The sequence below is a fragment of the Nannospalax galili genome, unplaced genomic scaffold, assembly GCF_000622305.1.
Source record: "Nannospalax galili isolate Female #2095 unplaced genomic scaffold, S.galili_v1.0 scaffold134, whole genome shotgun sequence".
In the NCBI taxonomy this organism is placed as follows: domain Eukaryota; kingdom Metazoa; phylum Chordata; class Mammalia; order Rodentia; family Spalacidae; genus Nannospalax; species Nannospalax galili.
The window spans coordinates 1,089,401-1,116,054 of NW_008335593.1; the positions used below are offsets into that span (position 1 = coordinate 1,089,401).

The following is a 26,654-nucleotide window of genomic DNA, read 5'->3' on the forward strand; positions in this document are numbered from 1 at the left end:
GTATAGTTGTCCATTTCTTCAGCTCTTCATATTGCTTCAAGAACTCTCTGCAGGGCTGGTTTTGCAGACATGAATTCTTTCAGCCTATTTATGCCATGGAAGATTTTTCTTTCCCCTTCAATTATGATAGATATTTTGGCTGGGTAAAGAAATCTGGGAATACTTTGGTCCAGGCTCTTCTGACTTTCATAGTTTTCACTGAAAAGTCAGCTGTAATCCTAACGGGTTTTCCTTTATATGTGACTTGTTGTTTTTCTTTTGTAGCTTTCAGTATGGTCTCTTTGTTCTGAATGTTTAGTGTTTTTACTGTGATGTGCCGTGGAGAGTTTCTTTTCTGGTCCTGTCTATTTGGTGTTCTGTATGCTTCTTGTATTTGTATGGGCATGTCTTTTTTTAATTTTGGAAAATTTTCTTCTACAGTCCTGTTGAAAATCTGTTCCATACCATTATCTTGAGATTCATCTCCTTTCTGTATGCTTATGGTTCATAAGTTTGGTTTTCTTATGATGTCACACAATTCTTGCATATTCTATTCTTGTGTTTTCTTAAATTTTTCATAATCTTTGCTTGAGTGGTCTAATTTGTCCACTTTATCTTCCAGTCTTGATATTCTGTTTTCCATTTCATTCATCCTATTGGTGAGGCTTTCTCCTGTTGTTTCTAATTGGCTTACTGAGTGTTTCACATACTTCTTCATTTCAGCCTGAGTATTCTTCAGTATTTCTAACTCTTTCTGAATTCATTCAGAAGTTTACCCCTATCTTCCTTCAGTTCTTTGATTTCTTTGTTTGTGTGTTCTTGAAATTCATTGACTTCTTTTATCATGTTTGTAATTGTTCTTTTGAGTTCCGTGTCCTGTGTTATCTCTAGGGGGTTCTCATTGTACTCCTCTAGAGGGCTATTGGTACTTGGTAGAGATATGTTATTTTGGTTTTTCATGTTATTATTTTTTCTCTGTGACTTTGACTTGTGAATTTCTTTCATAGTTTCTAATTCTTGTGTGAGACTCAAGCCTTCCTTTGTTGACTTTAGATCTACCTCTTTTTGTAAACTTTATGTGCCTTTGTGGTGTACTTGTTAGGCATGAAAAGCTGGTTACTCTAGGCTTCAGGTTCTCTCTTTTGATATTATATGAGTGGCCTGATTGCTTTTGTCTTCAGGAGTTCCCACAGAGGCCCATGTTAGATGAGGGTCAGATGCTCTCAGGCTTTCTCCTAAGGTCTGGATCCTTCCAGGAAGATGCTTCCCTCAAGAATTTGGGGTCTGGGCTGGCCTGGGAGCAGGGCCCTGGAAAGATACTGGTCTCATGAAGCTGGTGACTGTGCCCCCCCCCGGGGGGGATACAAAGGGAGGTGGGAGTGGGAAGAAGCCCCAACAGCTCCTGGGGACTACTGGAAGGAGCTGGGTTGACTGAATGCAAAGGATCAAGATGCATTGATGACTCTGGGCTGAGAGGTTAGCCCCAATGTCCAGGGTGCCAAGACAAGAAATGGGCCAGTACCCAGGCTAGGAGGAGAGATGAGGCAGGGGAGCTGGGAGGGTGAAAGAGTCTGGGTGAGTCAAGGTGTGGTGGGTGCTCTGGACTTACCCAGGAGAGGTGCTGGTACCAGGACACTGGAGGCTCTGTAGCCCAGGAAGAAAAAGAGGTGAGGGTGGGACCAGGAAAGGTGCTGGCACCAGGATGCTGAGAGGCTGTGCAGCCCTGGGAATTAAAGGGAAGTGATGGTGGGACCAGGCCCAGAGGGCTCCTGCAGACTACAAGGAGGAACTGGGTTGGTCCAGATGCGGTGGCTCTGGGCCAAGAGGTTAGCCCTGGTGTCTGAGGTGCCAGGACAAGAAATGGGCCAGTACTCAGGCTAGGAGGAGAGATGGGGCTGGGGAGCTGGGAGGGTGAAAGAGGCTAGAGGAGTCAAAGTGCAGTGGGCTGGACTTACCCAGGGAAGGTGCTGGCACTGGGACACTGGAGACTGTGCAGCCCAGGGAAGTAAGGGGAGGTGATGAGAGGACCAGGCCCACAGGGCTCCTGGGGACCACATTCCCTTCAACTAAAATATACACTTTTGCTGGGTAAAATATTCTGGGTTGGCATCTGTGGTCATTTAGAACTGGGAGTACTTTGGTCCAGACTCTTCTGGCTTTCACAGTTTGCACTGAAAAGTCAGCTATAATTCTGATGGGTTTTCCTTTCTATGTGAGTAGTTTTTCTTTTGAAGCTTTCAGTGTTCTCTCTTTATTCTGTACATTTACTGTTTTTACTATGATGTGCTGTGGGGAGTTTCTTTTCAGGTCCTATCTATTTGGTGTTCTATGTGCCTCTTGTATTTGTATTGGGATGTCTTTCCTTAATTTTGGGAAGTTCTCGTCTATAATCGTGTTTAAGGTGTGGTCCATACCATTAACCTGAAATTCTTCTCCTTTTTCTATGCCTATGATCCATAGATTTGGTCTTTTCATAATGTCCCACATCTCCTGCATATTCCATGTTTTCTTAAATTTTTCATAATCTTTTCTTGAGTGGTCCAGTTCTTCACCTTTATCCTCCATTGTTGATATTCTGTTTTCCGTTTCATTCATTCTAGCAGTGAGGTTTTCTCATGTTCTTTCAAACTGACTTGAGTTTTTCACTTTCTTCATTTCGACCCACATTTTCTTCAGTGCTTCTATCTCTTTTGTGAATTCAGTCAGAAGTTTATCCCTATGTTCTTTTAGTTCTTTGATTTGTTTGTGTGCTCTTTAAATTCATTGAATTCCTTGATCATGTTTATGACTGTTTTTTATATTCTGTGTCCTGGGTTATCTCTAGGGTGGTCTCCTTGTAGAGCTCTTCTACAGATCTGGTAGTTTGGTGAGAACATGCTGTTTTGGTTTTCCCTGTTATTATTTTTCCATTGCAGTTTTGGCACGTGGATTTCGTTTGTTGTTTGTGATTCTGGTATGAAATTCAACCCTTCCTTTGTTGAGTTGAAGTCTGCTTCCGTTTGTATTACTGGTGTGCCTTGGTGGTTTTCTTATTGGGTATGTAAAGCTGCTTGGTCTAGGTTTCAGGTTCTCTCAGATTTTATTTTGGAGGGAACTGATGGCTTCAGATCAGCTATTTAGGAGCTCCCAACAAAGGCCCAAATCAGGCTCCAGTCAGGTACCCTCAGGCTTCCTTCTAACACCTGGACCCCTACTAGTGGGTACTCAGAGCACAGTTTGGGAAGTTCTCTAAGCAGAGGCCTGATTTTGACACTCTCAGGCAATCTGCTGAGTTCTCAGCCCCTATAGCAGGTGGAGGCCAGATTACCTCAGACATCTCAGGCTGTCTGCTAAGGTCTCTGTCATACCCCTGGGCTGGTGGGAGAGGCCTCACGTAATCCCAGTTAGAGGGTTAGGTATGGTACAATTTGGGGAAGCTCACTACCATGTGGAGGCTGGATCCAGGCACTCTCAGGTAATCTGCTGAGTTCTCAGCCCCTACAGCAGGTGGAGGCTGGATCGGGAACTCTCGGGCCTTCTGAATTTGCTTTCTGAAATGTGAAGTTTATACAATGAGGACGTCAGGGTCACACTTTGGGAATTCCATTTCTGAACTATATTTGCTTATGAAGCAGTGCTTATGGCTCTGTCTTGGTGACAGCCCTCTCCTGCTCCTGGATTTCAAGGCATGCATTTCAAAATCAACAGGTCATATGTTTTAATTAAAGCCAAAACACAGATAATAATCACAAATCCCTGTAAAAGGTAAGAGAAAAGATGGATGGGCTGAAATTAGCAAGCCTCTCATCTGTATTAAAGCAAATTCAGGTAGGAGAACTTGTTTACAAAACAATTATAATTGCTTCAATGGCACTAAAGTTCCGTTTCACAGAGTAGATTTTCTAGCACAGAAAGTAAGCCATGACATTTTGGCCTCGAAAATAATAGGCCAGGTTTGCAGTGAAGAGAAATTCTCTTCTGAGCTGTGAAAGCCATTGTTTTTAATGTTATGATGAAAATCTGTTTAAAAGCCCTTTATTAAACCCATAAATAAGATATGCCATTTGGTAATTAAGTGCAGTTGTGTTGCAAATTTGCTCACTATTCCACTCAATAGAAAACAGCAAGGAGGAGATTTGGAGAAAGAGCTGATAGGTTGGACACCTGGGTTCAGAGTCACAAACTCCCAGTGTTTACACTGTGCTACCAGGAGACAGCTATGAGCAGAGTTTCTTTAACTTTTATTCAGTAAGGACTTTTGTTTCTAAAGCTACTTGTATATATTATAAATTATTGACCCTCACAGGATCTGTATCTGAGTGTGGACTTTATGGCACAGCCATAAATGTGGGGCACCCACTCTTCTGTAAATGAACCACTACCCTATGCTCTGTTAAAAAAAAATCTGTATCAGGGTATGCTAGGCATACAAAAGTCTCAAAACATTGTTATTTTACTAAAATAAAAATTATCCCAAAAAATAAAAAATAAAATAAAATTATTGACCCTGTTATTGAACATGCTGGTCACTAGCATGCATACGTGGTTTGTGTATACACGTGTGCATATGTGTGTATACCCACCTGTGTGTACATCTTACACAACGGAACAAATGAAAAGGGTTAATGAAATACTAAATATTAGCTGAGGCTATGGTGGAATATCAAAAAGATTCTCCTCTTGGTCACATCCATTTCCAAAGTGCCCACTAGATACCATCTGTACCCACGTGCTCATTTTCTAAGCCTTTGTGGTTGCAGGGTGAGTACATCTGGAATCAGCATCACAAGGAAGGTACTGAACAGCCTGAGAATTGAGGGGAGGCAGCCCTGTCTCTGTGGGCCTGCTGCTTGCTAGAGACTCAGAAGGTCCTTCAGCTTATGGCAGTGGCCTCTGCAAAGACACAAGCTGGGGACCCAACTGCCACTCTCGTTATGCCTTCAGAACTGGACATCTGCCTTCACCATGGAGTGGTCCTGGCTACCATTCTACCAAGTGTCTGGACCTTAGTTTCAGTCTGAGTGTGTCTTCCGTTGTGTATTCTTTCTTCTTCCTTTTTCCCAAATCACTTCTATTTCAGCCACTTTTCTCCCAAGTTTTCCTGCCTCTTTGTTTTCAGTCCAATTCAGACATCTCCATGTGACACAGTTGAACTAATCTCCCCTGTAGGAGGAATTAGCCAAACTCAGCAGGAGATATGAAGGTAATTTAAAAAGAAAGATGGTCACCATTTGTTATGTGTTTAGTGTAGGCCTGGTGTGGTCTAAAGCATTTGCTTAATTCATGTATCTGTTTCTCATGGTAACCCTGGAGGCAGGCGTAAAGGATTAGCTACATTTTACAGGTAGAAAGGAGACATTTCTGACCAAGCACAGGCACTGTCCTCTTAAGTGCCTAAGGTATCCTCTTAGGTCCCCATGCAGTTTCTCTCTCCTCTATCAATGTCACCTGGGATGGGATATGGCACTCACATCCATTTTTGTTTTAATAATAAATGGTATTTGCAAAGGGTCCTGAGCAAGGTAAACTAGGCTTGTCCCTAGGACATGGGCCCAAGACTGAGGAGGACATCTTACCCTACTTGTGTTGTGGCCTGCATCCACAGGCAAGGTTTCAAGTTCATTTAGTGGAGGGCTCCAAAGGGAGGAAAATCTGACCTAGAGAGGAGGCTCACATAGAAAATCCTGGTGGCCGCTCGTATATGGAAACAGCAAGCCTACATACACAAGTTGAATGGGAATAATTTGTGTCTAAAACAGAGACAACACAGCAGACAGATGCTCTTTGGAGACACACTGAGGACCTGTCATAAGAGGCTGCTGACTTTGAACATGGCATTTACCTCTTCTCCAGGAAGCATTAATAATGAGAACAGCCCTGTGAGGCAGTGAGACATAGAAAACATCTTGTGTGACTGTGCCAGACACCAGTCACACTGTGTCCCAGAGAGCAGCAGTCACAAGCTGTCACCTGAATTGCTGTGATTGTGGCCCCTTCCTGGAGTTCCTGATTCTTGCCTCCAGCAGCCGAAGAGCCCTGGATCTAGGGCTCTTGTACCACTCCTCTGTGCAGCTGCCTCTGGGCTTACAAAGGACCAAGTCCTGACAGTTTCCAATGTGATGCCCAGGCCTTCTCTCCTCTCCTGCACCTACACACCCCAACCTTCTCAGCTCAGCCAGCCCACTCGTCTGTGCCCCTGTGCAGTGCAGCTCAGTCACGCTGACTGGCTCATCCTGCCTGCTCCATCCAGATGCTCACAAAGATGGCTCCCACTTCACTCAGACATGCTCAGGTACAATCTTTCCCAACATGCCTGTGAGAAAGGGGGCCACCCCAACATGCATGTTGCCCTCTCCCTGACTCCTCATTGTCTGTGGCCATCTGACCTTCCTGCAAGAGGAAGCTTGGGCTGCCTGTCAATAGACAGTTCTTCCTTAAACAGCAAAGTCTTATGGAGCCCCGTTCACTTGTGGCTGAGACGTGTTAAATGGGTTGTTTATGAGACAAAGTTTAAATGGATCAGAGAAGCAGCATCCAGAGCTTGGGCAGTATCATTGTAGCTGATTTCACCTTGTGCTCAGGGTTTGGAAACCAAGTGGACAAGATGCTTCCTGCCAACCCCTCCTTCAAAGGGGTGGCCATGGGCCAGATCAACTGCCATCATTCAACAGTAGTTCCAGCTTGGGGGGTCTTGGGGGGCTTCTGCTGGACCCTGGCCACAAGACGAGCCTCTCTATTGGGTCCCATTTGCAGACCACAGAAGCCAAATTTAACTCACTTATTCAGTGAGTGACCAAACAGGAATGGAGGCCAATGGTAGTTGTTCAAGTATTTCTAAGTATAGAGCAAGGTCCAAAAACACAGATGAGGAAAACTCAGAATCAACCATGAAAGTCAAGGTGAGAAAATGTGGGTCACAGCCCAATGGAAGCACCTAAGACCTGGGACTCAAGGCCACATGCCTGGTGATGCCCAGGCATCCCAGGCAGTACCAGTGTCTCCTATAAACATCATCTGTCAAGCTCTCCTGGACCTGACTCAGTGCTTTCTTCTGAGTTCAACTCAACATTTCTCTGGGTAGGAAACAACTAGATGTCAGCCACTAACTTACAACTAGAACTCATGTTAGTGAGATCAATTAGAGTTAACTAATTTACTAATGTAATCTCACTTCATTTCTCAAGAAAACTGGATAGTAAGTAACAAGATGTGAAGTATAGAGAGGAAATACAATTCCAAAGACAAAGTCTCAATCAATGAAAAGCAAAAGGCAAAGCAGACCCTTAACACTGGCCTTGATGTTGAGCTTTACCCAGAGCCACAGCATCTAACATTGTCTCTCTGTACCACTCATCTACCCTGTGGCCTCAGGGCTTATGGACAGGAAATAATTCATTTGGTCTAGTGGGAAGATGATTGTTTCTCTCAGTTCCTCAAAATAGATCCTTGACAGATTCCTGGAACAAACGAGGATTTCGGTGGTATTTATAGTCAAGGTTGTGTATATTTTTCCCTCACATGAATTATTTATTTTATACAGCCTTTATAGACACAATTCACATATCATACCAATCAACCAATACAATACATGATTTGGTGATTTTTCAGTACATGAACAGAAAATGTGCACCCACTACTCTAATCAACATTAGAACATTTCATCACCCCAGACAGAAACGCCTACTCTGGACAGTTAACTCTATTTCCACCCCAACCCTAGCCATCAACCACCCTGGATACCTGCTGGTTCTGGACACATTGCACTGATAGAATCATGTTACCCTGGCCCTACATGACTGGCTCCTCCATTTCACATAATGTTTTAAAGACCCTCCCACAATAAAGCATATTTTATTATTGAATACATTTTTATTGCCAGGTAACATTCCATTGTGTAAGAATAACCACTTTCTCAGCTCATTGGATGGTGAACATCTTGACTATTGTGAACAGTGTGTCTGTGAATATTTGCATATAGTTTTTGTGAGGACAGATGATTTCATTTCTTGTAGTTATGTACCTAAGGGCCAAATTGGTAAGCCCTGTTTTGAATCTGCTTCAGCTTTTCCATTTCTGCAAAGACAGCTGCTAGACTTTCAGTATGAACGTACTGGATCTGTAGGTTGCTTTGGGTAATACTGTCATCTCCGCAGTGTGAAGTCTCAGTCATGAACACAGGATATATTCTTTGATTATTTTAGTTCTCTGTTCTAGTTTTCAGTATGAAAGTCTCTCACTTTGGTTAAATGTAGTCCCAAGTATCTTATTCTTTTAGGTGTTACAGTAAGTGAGTTTGTTTCTCGATTCTTTTTGTAGTTACTTGTGTATAGAATGACTGAGTATCTCCCATTCCTTTCCTTTTCATCCATGCTGTTATTTTTAAAGAACCAACTTTAGCTCAGTGGTAAAGCACTTGCCTGCATGCCCAAGACTCCACGCCTAACCCCAGTACCCGGGCGGTGGGAGCCTTCATTTTTTTGCTTCTGCTGCTTTTATTTCATCAATTTCTGCTCGAATCCTCATCATGGACTCCTATAGTTTGGGTTTAGTTTTCTTTTTCTAATCATATGAATTTTTAAAAATATCTAGTTGGGATTAATGACAGGGATTGTGTAGAATCTGGATCCATTGAGCGGGGGAGGTATTTCCAGCCTAACTATATGTCCTGGTTCACTTTAAATGTACGGTTGACACAGCCTAGAGTTACCTGAGAGGAAAACCGTGATTAAGGGATTTCCTAGATCAGATTGGCCTGTGGCATATCTGAGGGGGAATGTCTTAATTGTTAACTGATGTTGGAAGATCCAGCTCATAGTGGGTGGTACCATTCTCTAGGCAGGTGGTCCTGAACTGTGTGAGAAAGTTAGCTGAGCATAAGCTAGCCTGTGAACCAGCAAACGACATCTTCCATGGCTCCTGCTGTACTTCCTTGGCTGTGAAGTAAGTTCCTTGGTAATGTTGTTTGGAAGAGCAAGCAACCTTGCCTTTAAGTTGAGTTCCTGCCCTGACCTCCCTCTATAGATTTCAGGGCTTTCCTTTGTGTTAATATTGTCACAGATCTGCTTTAACAGCTGTCAGGGTAAAAATCTCATGTTTTGGTAATGAATGTTAGGGAAGCACTTTGCTGATGGTGGTGATGATGTTGGTAGTAGTGCTGGTGATATGTATGTATGTGGTGTGTGTGTGTGTGTGTGTGTGTGTATGTGTGTGTGTGTGTGTGTGTGTGTGTGTAAATGTGTGGCGACCAGAGGTCAACATTGTATGTCTTCTTCCATCGCTCTTTCCCCTTCAGGTTTTGAAATGAGATCTGTCACTCAACCTGGTGCTCACTGATTGGCTAGACTGACTAGCTAGTGAGCTCTGGGCATCCACCTGTCTCTGCCACACAGCACTGGGCTTAAAGGCATGCACTGCTACATTCAGCTTTTTGTGGGGTGCTGGGGCTCTGACCTCAGGACATCATGCTTATGCAAGAAGCATTTTCCCACTCCATCTCCAAAGCCCCTAGGGAAGCATTTTATTGGGCTGAAGACAGGCTCATTGGGGCATGTAGTGGCTTAGCCTCACTCCTGCACAGCATGAATATGTCCCTGTGTCTCCCAAAACGGTGGGAGCAGGAGGTAACAGCCACTTTCCATAGCTTGCCGGTCTATAGTGTCCCTGTATCTTCCAAAATGGTGGGAGCAGCAGAACCCTCAGGCTCTTTCTAGGAGAGGGCAGCTGAGCAGTGCTCCCAGGAGGACAGAGGAAGGGTGATGGCACTGGAGGCTGGGAGAAGTGGCAGAGAGAGAGGGACAGTGTGTTAGCAGTGACCAGCCAGGGCCACCTCACAATTTCAAGTTCAGTTGAAATTCTGAAGAAACGTTGGAAGTTTAACTAGTTTATTGACGATGGTCCTGCCTGCCCTTCAGCCCTTGCTCCCTCAGCCATGACAGTGTCAGCCCTGTTCCCTGAAGGAAGTCAGGGAGACATCCTAGTGAAGCCCATGGCAGATGTCCAGCGCACAGTGCATACTAGAAATGTTAGTGATGTTTGTAAACCTCACAGCAGACGTTTTAGAATGGAAAAATCCAGTCTCACAAATCTACTGTAAAAGGTGCATTTACATTCTGTTTTGAATATGCAGAGACAGGTGTATGTTATTGAATGACAACCATAATTGCTGTTTTCTCTTAATAACAAAATAATGTTGTGAATAGCTAGAGATTAAGAAACTAAGATGCTCTGCACATTCTATGCTTGTTACCCTGCCTTCACAAAGAGAACTATGCAGCCCTTAAGGCTTTATTGTGCAGACTTGTAAAAACCTAGAGCACATGTCCTTGGGATGCTTTTCAGTAACCCTGCTACCCACAGCCCCTACTATCTTGTTTGTTGTTACTGTGAGGTTTGTAAGAGATGATGTGAGTCTCTACACCTACTTGAGGAAATTCACATCCTTACCCTGGTGAAAATGAGACTGAGATGCAGACATGATACATAATCAAATTTAATTATTTCATTGAATTTTTCTCTCGTACTGTTCTTTGATGTGACCACATTCATAATACTGCTGCTCAGCTGAACATCAGGCTGAAATAAGATGTGAGTGGAGCAGTAATGGACCTGCTTTTAATGGAAAGGAGGTTAGAATTGTATTAAATTACATGTTAATGGAAAAACAAAGCAAAAGATAAAGGGTTAACAACTTTGTGCTGCAGTTGAGTCTGGATTACAGAGTACTTTTGCTGCTTATCCATGGAATGTCGCGTTTTGAAACCCTCCTCTTAATCATGTAAGTGTGATGTTCTCCAACGACTCTTGCCTGAGACATTAGCACTGTAAGTGCTCTCTGGCCAAAGCAGAAAGAGGACCATTATAGATACTTTCCCCAGCCATTTCCCCATCAAGGGAGCACCTCAGGTCACCATCCAGAGAGCTCTCTCTGGATTTCTGAGTTGGAGACAACTTGCCATAGAAGGGATGGAAAGGCCCCTTTGCCACCCTGAGGGGCCCTCTGCAGTCGCCAGCTGGGGTTCCTCCAGGAATAGGGATATCCTCTCGCTTGGCATTTCTTCTTGGCTCAGTGCCTTAGCCTCAACTCTCAGAGACTGTGAATTAGATCCTTTCCTTTTTTTAACTTAAAGAAAATTTTTATGTAGAGTTTTATACATGCGTATAAGGTGTTTTGACCAAATCCACGCCTTATCACACATTTTAGTGTTTTCACTGGCTAGACACTTAGGGTATGGAGCTGACATGGGAAATTTTGTGACCTGACCCTGTAGCAATCACTCTAGAAGTGTTCTCCCAGACACTAATGTTTTCTTACAACCATGACAAGCAAGTTGGGATGGACACAGGGAGAAGCAATGTCTCTCTACCTTCTTTCCTGAGTGTTCATGTGTGTATGGTTAAGACCCTTCGTGTCTCCAGGAACTCTGGGTGTGACTGGCCAACCTGGGATGTGGTTGTAAGAGAAGAGTCAGTGACAGAGACATGACTGTGGCGACAAAGGGCAGGCAGTTTGCAAATCACAGGTGATCTGAACCAAGGTGTGCTGAGGTCCAAGCTGGGACAGACATGGGAGAGTCAAGGACCATCCCTCCTGAAAGAGGCCATTTCTCTCTCCTTCCTGTCTGGGTATCAGCTTGTGGATGACTTTCAGCAATGTAGACTTGACTGCAGCCATCATGCAGAGTCAGCTCAGAGAGGTTCCAGCCTGAGGAATAGAATGTGGCCACTGTGGCCAATGTACAACTTTCTCACAGACCTGAGAGAAAACCAGGAAGAGCCTTGTTCTTTTTTTTTTTTTTTTTTTATTGCTGTGACAAAACACTCTGACCAATACCAGCTTGGGGAGGAAAGGGCTTATTAGGCTTACATTTCCTGGGCCACAGTTCACCAAGGGAGCCCAAATTAGGAACTCGGGGCAGGAACCTGGGGGCAGGAGCTGGAACACAGGCCATGGAGGAACACTGCTCACTGGCTTGCTCCCCTGATCCAAGCTCACTCTGCTTTCTTATACAGTATAGAACAACCTGCCCAGGGTTGCAACACCCACAGTTGACTGGGCCTTCCCACACCACTCAACAATCAAGAAAATGCCCCACAGACCTAGTCACAGGCCAGTCTAATGGAGACAATTCACCAATTGAGGCTCCCTCTACCCAGGTGTGTCAAGTTGACAACCAAATCTATCCAGCACAATTGACCCCTTGTCAACTTGACATACAAACACATCACTATTAAACCTTTCCATTTCTTGTCCCTGAGATATAATATTAACAACATAAGACAGTACAACCTAAGTCTCGTGGTTCTTAAAAAATCCAAACACTTAAAGGTCCACAGTCTCTTTTAAAAGTCTCATAATTGTGAGCGCCTATAAAATCCAAAACAATTACTGTCTTATTTCAAAAGGGAAGAATTGGGCACACCTAAGCAAAACCTAAGTCCAGCAAAATAGCTCTGTGCTGGACATCTGGGATTCGTTCACAGTCTTCTGGACTCCAAAGGGTTTTGGCAGTTCCACTTCTCTGACTCTGCCATCCACAGCACACCTGACTCAGGCTGGCTCCATTCCATACCTGCTGCTGCTCTGGGTGGTCATCCCATAGTCCTTGCATCTCCAAAAACCTGGGGTCTCCACTGAAACTGAGGCTGTACCTTTACCAGTGACCTCCTCTGGCCTTTTATGGTGCAAAGCCTCAGATTCTCTCCATGACCCCTTCAATACTGGGGTCTTCACTGCAACTGAGACTGTTTTACCAGTGGCCTTTCCTGGCCTCTCAGGGTACCGAGCTCTCAGCTGTGTTCTCTCTCTCTCTCTCTCTCTCTCTCTCTCTCTCTCTCTCTCTCTCTCTTCAGCACCAGAACCATGCAGGAGACTCTTACATATTACCCAATCCTGATTCCAGCTTGAGATGGAGGCTCGGCTCGGGCCCTGCCTGCACCATAGCTTCTGTGTGCTGACCCTGAGGAAATATCTCCCAGAAGCTTTTTCCACAGTGATGCTGGTCTCTTGTTACAGCTGATTTTTCAGTCCAAGCTGATCAGCATCAATTGTCCCAGTAAAGCAAAGGTTTCACTTCAGTGGTTCTGGTCTCTTCTTAATCACAGCTGATTCTTCAGCCCAAGCTGACCAGAAACCACAGATTCTCAATTCAAAATATTCCACAAACAGCCCTGATAATCTCTGCTTCCCTTTGAAGCTTCACAAGCCAGGCCTCCATTGTCTACAATTTTCAGCAGAACTGTTCCAAGCTCCACAACAGCAAACACTAAGCACTCAATGGCTTTTCCAGCCCAACGTTCCAAACACTTCCACAGTCCTCCCAGAAACACCAAGGTCAAGGTCAGGTCTGTCACAGCAATGCCCCACTCTCTAGCACCAATTTCTGTTCTAGTTTCTTTTCAATTGCTATGACAGAACACTCTGACCAAAACCAACTTGGGGAGGAAAGGGTTTATTCAGCTTACATATTCCAGGTCACAGTTCATCCAGGAACCCAAGGTAGGAACTCAGGCCAGGAACCTGGAGGCAGGAGCTGGAGCACAGGCCATGGAGGAAAGCTGCTTACTCCCCTACCCTGTGCCTGCTTTCTTACATAATACAGGACAACCTGCCCAGGGGTGGCAACACACACAGTTGGCTGTGCCCTCTCATATCACTCAACGATCAAGAAAATGCCCCACAGACATGGTCATAGGCCAATCCAATGGAGGAAATTCCCCAATTGAGGCTCCTTCTACCCAGGTGTCTCAAGTTGACAGCCAGAGCGTTCCAGCACAGGCCTGTACAGAGGTCACTGAGGAAAACAGGTGGGAAGGAAGCATCAAGCAGTGTGCCAGAAGACAGTCTGGTAGGTGGAGTGAGGGGTTGCCTGATGGTCCCCAGACATGTCACCCACAAGAGCAGGATCTGTCATTGGGGAGCAGTGGAAGCATAGTGACCTCCTAAGTAGGCCTCTCTCTCCATGACCCTGAATTGCAGAAAGTTGGGGCTGAAAAGACATCTCTGTGGCTTACCTGTCTGGCAGCATGTGACATTAAACAAACGATTTCATGACTAATACATTAGTTGTAATACATTGGCTCACTAGGAAATGTTACTAATTAAATACCAGATGTTAGTTTCCAAACTTAAGCTGAATCAAAATATTCAAATATAATTAAGCTACAGCTAGATTTTTCCTCATTTTTTGTATGTGTGTGTGTGTGTGTGTGTGTGTGTGTTCATGAGTGGGTGTGAGGACATGTGTGTATAGGTGTATATGCACATGTATGCACATACATGTGGTTGCCATAGGACAAACTTGGGTGTCATTCCTCAGGTACCATCCATCATTATCTGAGAACTTACCAAGTAGGCTGGGCTGGCTAGCTAGCAAGTCCCAGGGATCTCTGTCTGCCCAGAGCTGAAATTACAGGCATGTGCCACTTTTTACATGGGTGCTAGGGCTCAAACCCAGGTTTTCACACTTGCAAGCTCTTTACTGAATGGGCCATCTTCTCAGTCCCCTTGCATTTTAATAGCTCAGAGTCTGTCAGTGGAGAGGCCAAGTGCATCTGTCAGACATTAGATGTCTATCCTTGTAGACCTTCATTTGGGAAAATCAGTTTCCTCTTCTCAGCTTTCCCACACTTCACAGCAGTCTGCATAACCCCACAGGTAACTGTCCACTCAAGCCAGGTGCTGGCGAGTGCACAGATGACCTCCATGTCCCTGTCCTCACCTGCTGCTCCCAGTGTTCCACCAGGTACTAAACATCATTTCTGTTTTGTCAACAGACCAACAGTATTCATGGTCTCCAACGCAGCACTTCAATGAGGAAAGGTATTCACCTGCGCCCAGGAACATGAAAGGGTTAGCCGGAAGCCGGAACCAGCCTCAGATATGTGCGGGTCACACCTGCGGCTTGTCGCCCCCTGATGACTGCGAGCACCCCCATGACCACATGCACCATGGGGCAGACGTGCGGCAGCCCTACCTGCTCAGCCCAGCCGAGAGCTGCCCGATGGACCACCATCGCTGCTCGCCCAGGAGCTCTGTCCACTCCGAGTGCATGATGATGCCCGTGATGCTGGGTGACCATGTGTCCAGCAGCACCTTCCCCAGGATGCATTATAGTTCGCACTACGACACAAGGGATGACTGTGCCATGTCCCACACGAGTACGAAAGTAAACCGCATCCCCGCCAACCTCTTGGACCAGTTTGAAAAACAACTACCCCTGCACCGGGATGGTTTCCACACACTGCAGTACCAGAGGGCCTCGGCCGCTGCAGAGCAGCGGAGTGAGAGTCCAGGCCGAATCCGGCACCTGGTTCACTCAGTGCAGAAGCTCTTCACCAAGTCGCACTCTTTGGAAGGCTCCTCCAAGAGCAACGTCAATGGAACCAAGGGTGACAATCGGGTGGATGACCACCACCACAGCCACCACTCTAAACACAGCAAACGGAGTAAAAGCAAAGAGCGGAAGCCAGAGAGCAAGCACAAGTCTGGCATGAGCAGCTGGTGGAGCTCTGATGACAACCTGGACAGTGACAGCACCTACAGGACACCCAGTGTGGTCAATCGGCACCATGTGGACCACATCTCTCACTGCTACCCGGAGGCTCTGCAGAGCCCCTTTGGGGACCTCTCACTGAAGACTTCCAAAAGCAACAACGATGTCAAGTGCTCAGCCTGTGAGGGCTTGTCCCTGACACCGGATGCCAAGTACATGAAGCGCAGCTCCTGGTCCACGCTCACAGTGAGCCAGGCCAAGGAGGCCTACCGCAAGAGCTCCCTGAACTTGGACAAGCCCCTGGTCCACCCAGAGATCAAGCCTTCCCTGCGGCCATGCCACTACCTCCAGGTAAGGCCCAGGAGATGGCACTCTTGTCCAGAAGGTTTTGTCCTTTGCTATCATTTGTAATTGACAAAAAGAATTGTATAAATATGTGTTGTGTAATGTCGTTTGAGGCTCTGTGCCTTTTAGGGTATCCAAATCAAGCTAACACACCTTGCTTCGTACAACTGTGTTTGTGCTTAGAGCCCACCAAGTCAACTCTCTTGAGAATTTCTTACACGATGCTTTTACATCTTTGTTTGTGCAGTGTCATTGCTTATACATGAGCACCAGGTACTATGATCAGATCAGGGTGATAGGTCTTCAGGGACCTCAATGCCAGTCATTTTTACAGGAACTTTCCAGCTCTTCTTTTCTAGTTATCTTAAATTACAGACTCTTGTAACCCATAGTTACCCTGCTATAATTTTGTTGTCATTTATTTAGATAGACTCTTCCATTCTAATACAGGCTAGCCTGGAACTCAGTATGTAAACCACAGCAACCCTCTTGCCTTCCCTGGAGCCAGGATTACAAGTGTGTTCTACCGTGCCTGGCTTAACCTAATTTTTATTAGCATAGAATTGTATTTCATAATGGGTTTATTATGACATTTTCATACTCTAATGTATTTTGATCGTATTCACCTCACTTTACCCCTCTTGTACCCCTCCCACTCCTGCTGATCCTACTGTAATTCTTAAGTGTACAGTACATGGCTAACTGTAGTCACAATGCTATACAATAGGTTTATTTTATATGTATGAGCATTTTGTCCATATTTTGTATGTAAGTGCACCATGTGCATGCAGAGCCCCCAGAGGTCAGACGAGGATGTTGGATCCCCTGGAATTTGAATTATAGACTGTTGTTAGCTACCATGTGGATACTGGGAACTGAACCAGGGTTTTCTGTAAGAGCAGCCAGTGCTCTTAACCACTGAGCCATCTCTCCAGCTCCATAATAGATTCCTTGAACTTACTATACCTGTGACTGAAATCTTTCATCCTTTGACCAATACCTCTCTAATTCTCACCCCAGGCCCCTGGTAACCACCCTCTACTCTCTGCTTCAAGCTCTTGGGCTTCCACATGGAGGATACTATATAGGTTTGTCTTTTTTAACCTAGTTTATTTCACTGAGCGTAATGTCCTCCAGATTTGTCCCCGTTGCTATAAATGGCAGGACTTCCTCCCTCCTGGGGCTGAAAATTGCCCCCTCCTGTCCTTGAACTGCTTCCTTTAGCCACTCCCCAGCTGGTGGGCATCCCTGTCCATCAGCATGGTGATTCTCCCAGTTGGCTACTGTGAATTGAGCCAAATGGGGCTGAGAGAAAATAATCACAGGTGATGTTGGCCCACCCAACTCCTATTTTGAAGCATCACTCTAACATGACATGCCGTCCCTCAGTGCTGAGGACTTAACACAGCAATACAAATAGCCTGGCAACATAGATGTTGTGCCCACTGGCACAGGCCTGCCACTCTTTGGAACTCGTTCTCTCATGTACAATGGCATCCTGAAGCCATGCAATGATGACAGGAAGATCTACGTATGTCCCCTCTCTTTCTCAGTCACCAAGAATGTCAGGAAAGCCTCAGCCTCAGGAGACACTGCCACCTCTAAGGAGGCCTCTGCAGGCTCTGCCAGCCAGTAGCACCATTAGCATAGCCTGAAATGCTAGCAGTTTCTTTAAGGACATATAGTGTGTCTCCAATGCACACATGCCTGTACTGTCAGAGAGGCACTCGCCCTGGCCGTGCACTGGCTTAGAGAAACCCTGCCAGAATACCAAGTAATGGCGCTAAACACCCACTGAGTCATCAGGCTGCCAATTAATTGAACTGATGAACAACTGTGAATCTTTTTGGGCATCAGGTAGAGAGGCTTTCTGCAGCACTGATCCCTCCTGGTACATCGTCCAAGGCTCACTGATTCTGTTTTGAAAGGAGATGCTAACTAAATTGCTTGTATAGACAGCTTTAGTCAAAGAGACAAATTGGTAGACGGATAAAGTCTTGTTTTTATAGCAGTGGAAGAGGCTTAAATTTTGCTTGTAGTTGGAAAATCTTAATGATATCCAGATGTAAAGTGTTCTCTCTACTTATCTAAAGGAACACGGTGAGTAGAATCAGGGCTCATTCTGGTTCTGTCACTGTTAGAGAGGAGCAAGTTATGTTCCTGCCTTTTGTGTTTGGGAACTCTCTAGTGCTGTGTTCCCTGAATGCTATAGGACAATGCTACCACCGTGACACCTCACCCTGTGTCCAGTCCTGCCCTCTGCTCCGCTTCTCACCCTCACCTGCTCAGCAGCAGCCTACCACCCTCGCCCTCAAGGCTATACGTACTTTTGTCTTTCGGTTGTCCTCGTTTGGTACTTCTGGTGATGGAAAATGTTAATCACGTACAAAGACAGAGCAGAACATCATCTATGCTCTGTAACCCACATCAAAAACTGTGACTTCATGACAGTTTGTTGCCCCCACACCTCACCCTTTCCCTTCCAGATTAGGTGGAGAGGAACCCCATTGCCAGATCACAGCTGTAGTGGTTCCACATCCATTTCTGGAAGATCCATGCTGGGAACCTGGGGAGATGGCTCAGCTGGTAAAGCACTTGCTGGACAAACATGAAGACTGGAGCTCTGGTCCACAGCACCCTCATAATGCCAGGTGGGCATAGGGACCCACCTGTAATCCTAGCACTCATGAGGTCCAGACAGGGTATTCCCCAAAGGAAGTGGACCAGATGGACCAGCCAAAACAGGGAGCTCTGGGCTCAGTGAGAGACCCTAGATATATAATTGAGAAAGACACCTACCATCAAAGTCCAGCCTCCTCACACATGCATGCACACACATGCAAATACATATACACACATTCATGTATATCACATACACACATGCCAGAAAAAGATACACTGAAAGATACAGGCATGAGATGCAACCTCAGTCTGTGACCAGACGTTGACAAGCAGGAATTCTGCACTGTTGTTAGATACTAAGTCACACCTCAGGTCTCCCCAAAGACTCCCAACTTCTTTCCAGCATTCTCCTGGGCTGAGATCCAGTTGAGGGGCCTGTGTGTCTGGTGGTGGGTTTGTCACCAGCAGCTTTTATTCTACAGGCTGTCTTCTGTCTCTGCCCGCTCTCCTTTGCCCTTGTACTTTGTTTTTAATATCTTGGTTTGGGAACCTGTCTTTATCCTGACAGGCCCTGCAGTCTGTGTTACATTCCATATGCCTTTCTGACCTTGAGCTTCTGCAGGTCTATAGCTGGCCGTCCACTCTCGGACTTCTCAACCCCACAGCTTCTTGCTGTGTGTTAGTCACTTGGTATTGATCAGCTGAACCTCTCAGCCAGCCTCTGCAAGCCTCAGAAGCCTGGTAGACGCCAGGTCAATCCACCTCCTTTTCTTCTGGATCTCCTCCTATAGCTGGAAGTCACTTGTAAGAGCTGGCCACGCCATCAGTGACAGGTCCAGCTGTTGTCTTACCAAAATGCATTTTCCAGATGTCAACACCTCATGTCTCCTTAGAGCAACATGCAAAAAAAAAAAAAACCAAGTGATAAACCTGAGGTATGGAGCTGTGAGATGAACACAGCATTAAAGTGAATTCCCCAGTACTACATAACAATGCTGCAAGACACAACTGAGAGAGACAAGAAGTCAGTCACAGAGCCCTACAAGCCCCAACAGCCTCACGTCCTCTGCCAACCTGTCAGTCCCTTGGTGGTTGGTCCTCACTGAGCACAGCACCTGCCTGAGATGCAGGTCTGTCTTTCTTCTGCGCCTCTGGACAGTCATGGTCAGAAACTAGATGGGTATGTTATTGTCCCAGGGCAGGGGGCACTGCAGCCAGGCAGAGGTTCTGGGACCCTGGGAAGCAGTGAGAGATTTCACAGAGACCTGTCACCTCATGAAGGCCCATCCCCCCATCCCAACTCCAGTCTCATCCCAGTTCCACCCCTGAACAAAACTCATGGGCTCCACAGACAGCAGTGACCCCTCCCTCCTCACAGTCCTCCCTCCCTCCTTGACGTCCTCCAGCTGTCTCACCATATTACTTGTGGGGAGATTTATGAGACACAACTCAAATTACGCACAGCTCTCCTCAGGCAACGTTTGTCCCTGGACAGAGCAGAATTGATGTCCAGGTGTTCAAAGACGTCCTCACAGGGTTGTCTCTCACTATGGTGACATTAAACTTTCTAGTAAAAGGTCCACGTTGTGGGCCTCATGAGTCCAGGCTTCATTTCACAGCCAGTATTGGGAATTTAAGAAAAATTAAAAGAATGTGCCTGCAGGTGCTCTGTGAAAACAAGACCTAAAAGAACAGGAAGGCGAAGTCAGTGCCCAGGAGCAGCGTTCATTTTTTCACCAAAAACTAGAAAGTTGCAGCTGAACAAAAGGACAACTTTCTACTTCTACCTTGGCTTATATGGACTAGGTAGTTAACATTCAAGGAAGAGCCTTGTTTGTAAGTAGGTCAAAACAGATGGTAAACAGAAGCGAGGGGGAATTCTGGCCCATGTTTCTCTCCCACAAAGCTTTTGTTCTTGTATTTTCTGCCTCAGCAGACAAACCACCTAAGGCCAAGCTTGGAATGACATCTTAGGAGTGTCACCAGTGAATAACTTCAGTCAGTCTTGCTTGGGTGGTTGGGGTGGGGAAGGCCGTTCTGTGTCCTGAGGAGGAGACACTCCAGCCTCAGAGGACACCTGGCACAGCAAGGAGGTGCTCTGTCTGCCCCGTGGAAGACCTGCTCTTCGCTCAGACCCGTGCGCACATAGCCCCTCCCTCTTCCCTTCCTCTGTCCTTCTTGGGCCCCCGTATTTTCTTTGACTTGCCCCTTGGCTGTCTCCGTACCTGTCATTTGGATTCACAGTGGCCCCAGTGAGAAGAATCCTTCCGGGTTTCTGCCCCACCCTATTTATAGCTAGGGGCACATGCAGTTTTGATAGGTTTAATAGATTGATAGGCGAACATATGGAAAAATAGAATGGGGAAATGTTTGCTTTGAACAATGAAAAATTTACTGTTTCTAAACAATGTTTCAACACCCCTTGTTCCTCCTGCAGGGGTCTTCCCAGCCCTGGGGTCCTGAAGCCTTTCCCATCCACACACTGGGGAGGGCCTAAGCTCCCCTTCATTGCCATGTGGCTCCCTGGTTTCAAGGGACCATCACAGACACACAGAAGTCTGTGAAATCTCCACTTATGTACAAAAAAAATGCATCTTAAAAACTCCACCTTTCCCCATTTCATCTGCACAGCAGGGTGTGTACGCTATAGTTTGGAAACACCTGCCTTCTAGAAAATGGAGCCAGGTTGCTCAATTTGTTGTTTTTATGAACAGCATTTAAGAAAGATACCAGGGGGCTGGAGAGATGGCTTAGTAGTTAAGAGCACTGGCTGCTCTTGCAGAGGACCTGGGTTCAGTTCCCAGGACCTACATGATGACTAACAACTGTCAGTAACTCCAATTCCAAAGGACCTGATGCCCTCTGCTGACTTCTGCAGGCATTGCACAACACTGGTGCACTTACACATATGCAGGCAGTACACACACACACACACACACACACGCAGTAAAAACAATAAATAAAATATTTTTTAAAAAGAAAGGTACCAAGACACATGGAGGTGTGGCTTGGCTCCCACAAAGTCCAGTAATGAACACTAACACTTTGGATCAGCTCTGAACACCCTCCTAGAGGGCCTGCCTCATCACTTCAGTCCCTATCCCTGACTATTGCCTTCACAAAATCTTTAATTTTTTCATTTCACTCTGTTCCTTTTAAAATATTTTACTGATGTGAGAATTTCAAGGTATTCTGATCATATTCAGACCCCCCTTTCCAGCCTCACCATACTCTCCCCTCAACTTCATGTCCTTTTTTATTATTTGTCTTTTTTAAGGCCTATCAAGTCTAATCTGTGTTTCCTAAATGCTCTTGGGTGTGGGTCTATCCCCTGGAGTCTGGTCAACCTACCAGGTATCACACCGGTAAGGAAAACTGACTTCCCCTCTCCTGGCACCTGTCAGTTGCCAGCTAGGGCTGGGGCTTCCTGCCCGCGTCCCCCATGTAGGCTGCACCCCTATCTAGCTTGGGCTTGCATGGGTCTTGTGCATGCTGTCCTAAGTGCTTTGGGTTTATGTGTGCAACTACCCTGTGTTGCCCAGATAATGCATTTTCCTTGTATTCCTGTATCACTTAAGCTCTTACAATCTTTCTGCCCCCAAGTTCCAGAATGATCCCTGAACTTTGGGAGAAGAGAGAGTGAAATATAGGTGTCCCATTTAGTCTGAACCCTCCACAGTCTCTTAGTCTCTGCACATTGAGAATTTCTGGGCCTCTGTGTTAACACTATCTGCTGCAAGAATAATCTTCTCTGGTGAGAGTTGAGAGACCCACTGGTCTATGACTAGAACAATAAACCATTGTGGGTCTGTTCAATATTATGTCTACTTAATCAAATGACAGTACTAGGTCCTCCCCTATGGTCTATGGCCTCACATGTTCTTGACCCTGATAACAGTGTCAAGTATGGGCCCTATCTTGTAAAGCAGGCCTTAAATCCAATTAGTAGGTGATTGGTTACTCCCATAGTATTCGTGCCACTATTGCTCCAGTGGGCAGATCTTGCTGGGTCATTTGTTATTGTACTCACAGCATTCACAGATGGGTAAGGTTGATAATTATCTTTCTCTGCCAGTGAAATGCATAGTACCTTGTAGTACTATAAAAGTTAGCCAGCAGAGATGAAGCTTTGAAGTCAGTATCTGCTTGCTTTCTCCTTTTTGTTCTGTGACCCAGGTATGTGCTGTATTCAGCAGTAGGGTCTTTCCATCACACTCTGGTGAGTGAACAAGTGCAGTGACAATAGCCAGTATTGTTTGAGGATCTGTGGGATCTCTCTGGTCAACAGCTCCAAAAGAGGGAGTCCATTCCTGATATTTGGATTTTCATTTGCTAGCCTGTGGTATCTGTTAGAGTCATTGAACCCCTGTTAAAGCATAACTACTTTTAAACTCTTTTAAGACAAATATCACGTTTGCATGTTTGCCCTCATAAGTAGATGTTAGCTTTGAATCTTTAGATAGGTGTGTTTCAATTGGAAAATCCTCATTGATCAGGAAACTAATAAGGGGCCGTGGGTGGTTCATAGGGGAAGAGTTAAAATGCAGCAATGTAATAGGAAAGAGGGAAAATGGAAAGGATGGGTTTAATGGGGTGGGGAATGGGAGGTAGGGCAGAAGAGGGAGTATGGAGGGATAACTAACACTGACAACCTTATTAAAGAGTTACATGGACACCTACTATAGAAGCTTCTTTCAGTATATACTCTTTATTCTTTTTAACTGGCAATTGGAGTATGTTTATGGGGACAGTCTGACACTTCAATACATGTAAACAGACCATGATCAAATCACTGCGATGACTATCTCCGTCTTCTAGTCACCTCGTGTTCACAGCCTTCAGGCTCCTTTCTTCTGGCTCTTCATAAGGATAAGATGTTGTAAGTCATGGGCACCCCAAAGGGCCATGGACCACTCCTCTTCTCTACGGGGGTTTTGGTACCTGTTACCCATTGTCCTTCACCTTTCCACCTCCACTGCACCTTTCCAGACTCCAGTAATCCCTACTAGACTTCCATTGAGGACATCGACGTATCTGCAGTAAATGAGACAGAGTATGTAGTATGTCTCTCTGTGTCTAGCATCTTTTGTTTACCTAGTTTTCCAGTTTTAGCCGCACTGTTGAAAACGGCAAGATTTCATTTTTTGTTACCAGACAACACTGATTTGGTTTCTTTATCCATTAATGGATCCCTCTGTTGGTTCCACACTTTGGCTGTTGGAAAAGGGCTGTAGTATACGTGGCTGTGCAGGCATCCCTTTGACGTGAGATTTCATCTCCTTGGGATGTGCATCAGTAATCTGATTGCCTCCTAAGTCGTTCTGCTTTTAGCTTTGTTTCTAACACCCTCCACACTGTTTTTCATAATGGTGATGCTGGTTCACCTTTCCACCACCAGTGAGCAAGCCTTGTTGACCTTCTTCTCTACCCTTGCCAGCACTTGTGATCTTGTTTGGTTTGGGTAGTAGCCATTCTGGCCAGGGTGAGCTGGTGTTCCCTTGCATTTTTGATTTGCATTTTCCTAATAATTAGCTATTGAGCATTTGTTCACAGAATTGTCAACTGTCTGTCCTCTTTAGGAGCTGTTCTGTCAATTTTTCCATCTTTTAATTGGATTATTGGTTGGTGGAGTGTGATGTTGAATCATTTGAGTTCCTTATATGATCTGGAAATTACCACCAGGCATGATGGCTCGTGCCTATGATCCCAGAATGTATGAGGTACAGACAGGAGGATCGGAAGTTCAAGGCCAACTTCAGATTCATAGCCAGTTCCAGGTTAGCCTGGGCTACATAAGACTCTATATCAGACAGAAGGGAAAGAAGGAAGGAAGGAAGGAAGGAAGGAAGGAAGGAAGGAAGGGAGGAAGGAAGGAGGGAGGGAGGGAGGAAGGGAGGAAGGAGGGAGGAAGGAGGGAAGAAGGAGGGAGGAAGGAAGGAGGGAGGAAGGAGGAAGGAAGGAAGGAAGGAAGGAGGAAGGAAGGGAGGGAGGAAGGAGGGAGGAAGGAGGAAGGAAGGAGGGAGGGAGGAGGGAGGAAGGAGGGAGGAAGGAAGGAAGGAGGAAGGAAGGAAGGAGGAAGGAGGGAGGAAGGAAGGAAGGAAGGAAGGAGGGAGGAAGGAGGGAGGAAGGAGGAAGGAAGGAGGGAGGGAGGAGGGAGGAAGGAGGGAGGAAGGAAGGAAGGAGGAAGGAAGGAAGGAGGAAGGAGGGAGGAAGGAAGGAAGGAAGGAAGGAGGGAGGAAGGAGGGAGGAAGGAGGAAGGAAGGAGGGAGGGAGGAGGGAGGAAGGAGGGAGGAAGGAAGGAAGGAGGAAGGAAGGAAGGAGGAAGGAGGGAGGAAGGAAGGAAGGAAGGAAGGAGGGAGGAAGGAGGGAGGAAGGAGGAAGGAAGGAGGGAGGGAGGAGGGAGGAAGGAGGGAGGAAGGAAGGAAGGAGGAAGGAAGGAAGGAGGAAGGAGGGAGGAAGGAAGGAAGGAAGGAAGGAGGGAGGAAGGAGGGAGGAAGGAGGAAGGAAGGAGGGAGGGAGGAGGGAGGAAGGAGGGAGGAAGGAAGGAAGGAGGAAGGAAGGAAGGAGGAAGGAGGGAGGAAGGAAGGAAGGAAGGAAGGAGGGAGGAAGGAGGGAGGAAGGAGGAAGGAAGGAGGGAGGGAGGAGGGAGGAAGGAGGGAGGAAGGAAGGAAGGAGGAAGGAAGGAAGGAGGAAGGAGGGAGGAAGGAAGGAAGGAAGGAAGGAGGGAGGAAGGAGGGAGGAAGGAGGAAGGAAGGAGGGAGGGAGGAGGGAGGAAGGAGGGAGGAAGGAAGGAAGGAGGAAGGAAGGAAGGAGGAAGGAGGGAGGAAGGAAGGAAGGAAGGAAGGAGGGAGGAAGGAGGGAGGAAGGAGGAAGGAAGGAGGGAGGGAGGAGGGAGGAAGGAGGGAGGAAGGAAGGAAGGAGGAAGGAAGGAAGGAGGAAGGAGGGAGGAAGGAAGGAAGGAAGGAAGGAGGGAGGAAGGAGGGAGGAAGGAGGAAGGAAGGAGGGAGGGAGGAGGGAGGAAGGAGGGAGGAAGGAAGGAAGGAGGAAGGAAGGAAGGAGGAAGGAGGGAGGAAGGAAGGAAGGAAGGAAGGAGGGAGGAAGGAGGGAGGAAGGAGGAAGGAAGGAGGGAGGGAGGAGGGAGGAAGGAGGGAGGAAGGAAGGAAGGAGGAAGGAAGGAAGGAGGAAGGAGGGAGGAAGGAAGGAAGGAAGGAAGGAGGGAGGAAGGAGGGAGGAAGGAGGAAGGAAGGAGGGAGGGAGGAGGGAGGAAGGAGGGAGGAAGGAAGGAAGGAGGAAGGAAGGAAGGAGGAAGGAGGGAGGAAGGAAGGAAGGAAGGAAGGAGGGAGGAAGGAGGGAGGAAGGAGGAAGGAAGGAGGGAGGGAGGAGGGAGGAAGGAGGGAGGAAGGAAGGAAGGAGGAAGGAAGGAAGGAGGAAGGAGGGAGGAAGGAAGGAAGGAAGGAAGGAGGGAGGAAGGAGGGAGGAAGGAGGAAGGAAGGAGGGAGGGAGGAGGGAGGAAGGAGGGAGGAAGGAAGGAAGGAGGAAGGAAGGAAGGAGGAAGGAGGGAGGAAGGAAGGAAGGAAGGAAGGAGGGAGGAAGGAGGGAGGAAGGAGGAAGGAAGGAGGGAGGGAGGAGGGAGGAAGGAGGGAGGAAGGAAGGAAGGAGGAAGGAAGGAAGGAGGAAGGAGGGAGGAAGGAAGGAAGGAAGGAAGGAGGGAGGAAGGAGGGAGGAAGGAGGAAGGGGGAAGGAAGGAGGAAGGAAGGAAGGAGGGAGGGAGGGAGGAGGGAGGAAGGCGGGAGGAAGGAGGGAGGAGAGAGGGAGGAAGGGAGGAAGGAGGGAGGAAGGAGGAAGGAAGAAAGGAAGGAGGGAGGAAGGAGGGAGGAAGGAGGAAGGAAGGAGGGAGGAAGGAAGGGGGAGGGAGGAAGAAGAGGAAACAAGCCCCTGTTGATGTGTATTGGGTGAGGTTCTCTGGAAGAACAGAACTGATAGGCTTATCATATATTGTAGAAGTGGACTCACTAGATTGGCTCACATGACAGGGACTGGGTAGTCCAACAATGGCAATTCACACACTGGAGAGGCTGAGAACGTGATAGCTGCTCAGTCCACTAAGCTGGATGCCTCAGCAGCCTCAGTGATGATGAAGGCCTGGAGAATTCCCAAGGAGTTGCTTGGCAGGCCAAAGGAGCCGGAGTCTGATGTGAGCTGAGGCTGTAGCAGCAGCAGCAAGAGACTAAATGTACT

The 26,654-nt window shown here is 46.7% G+C and overlaps 1 protein-coding gene across 1 annotated transcript in view; it reads left to right on the forward strand.

Annotated features, from left to right (window-relative positions):
- Window positions 1–26,654, forward strand: part of Dlgap2 (DLG associated protein 2) — an 886,725-nt gene that overhangs the window by 739,555 nt on the left and 120,516 nt on the right. The window contains exon 6 of the mRNA XM_029562223.1: window positions 14,731–15,800. Within this exon, the coding sequence (XP_029418083.1) occupies window positions 14,731–15,800 (1,070 nt within the window). The remainder of the gene's footprint in view (window positions 1–14,730; window positions 15,801–26,654) is intronic.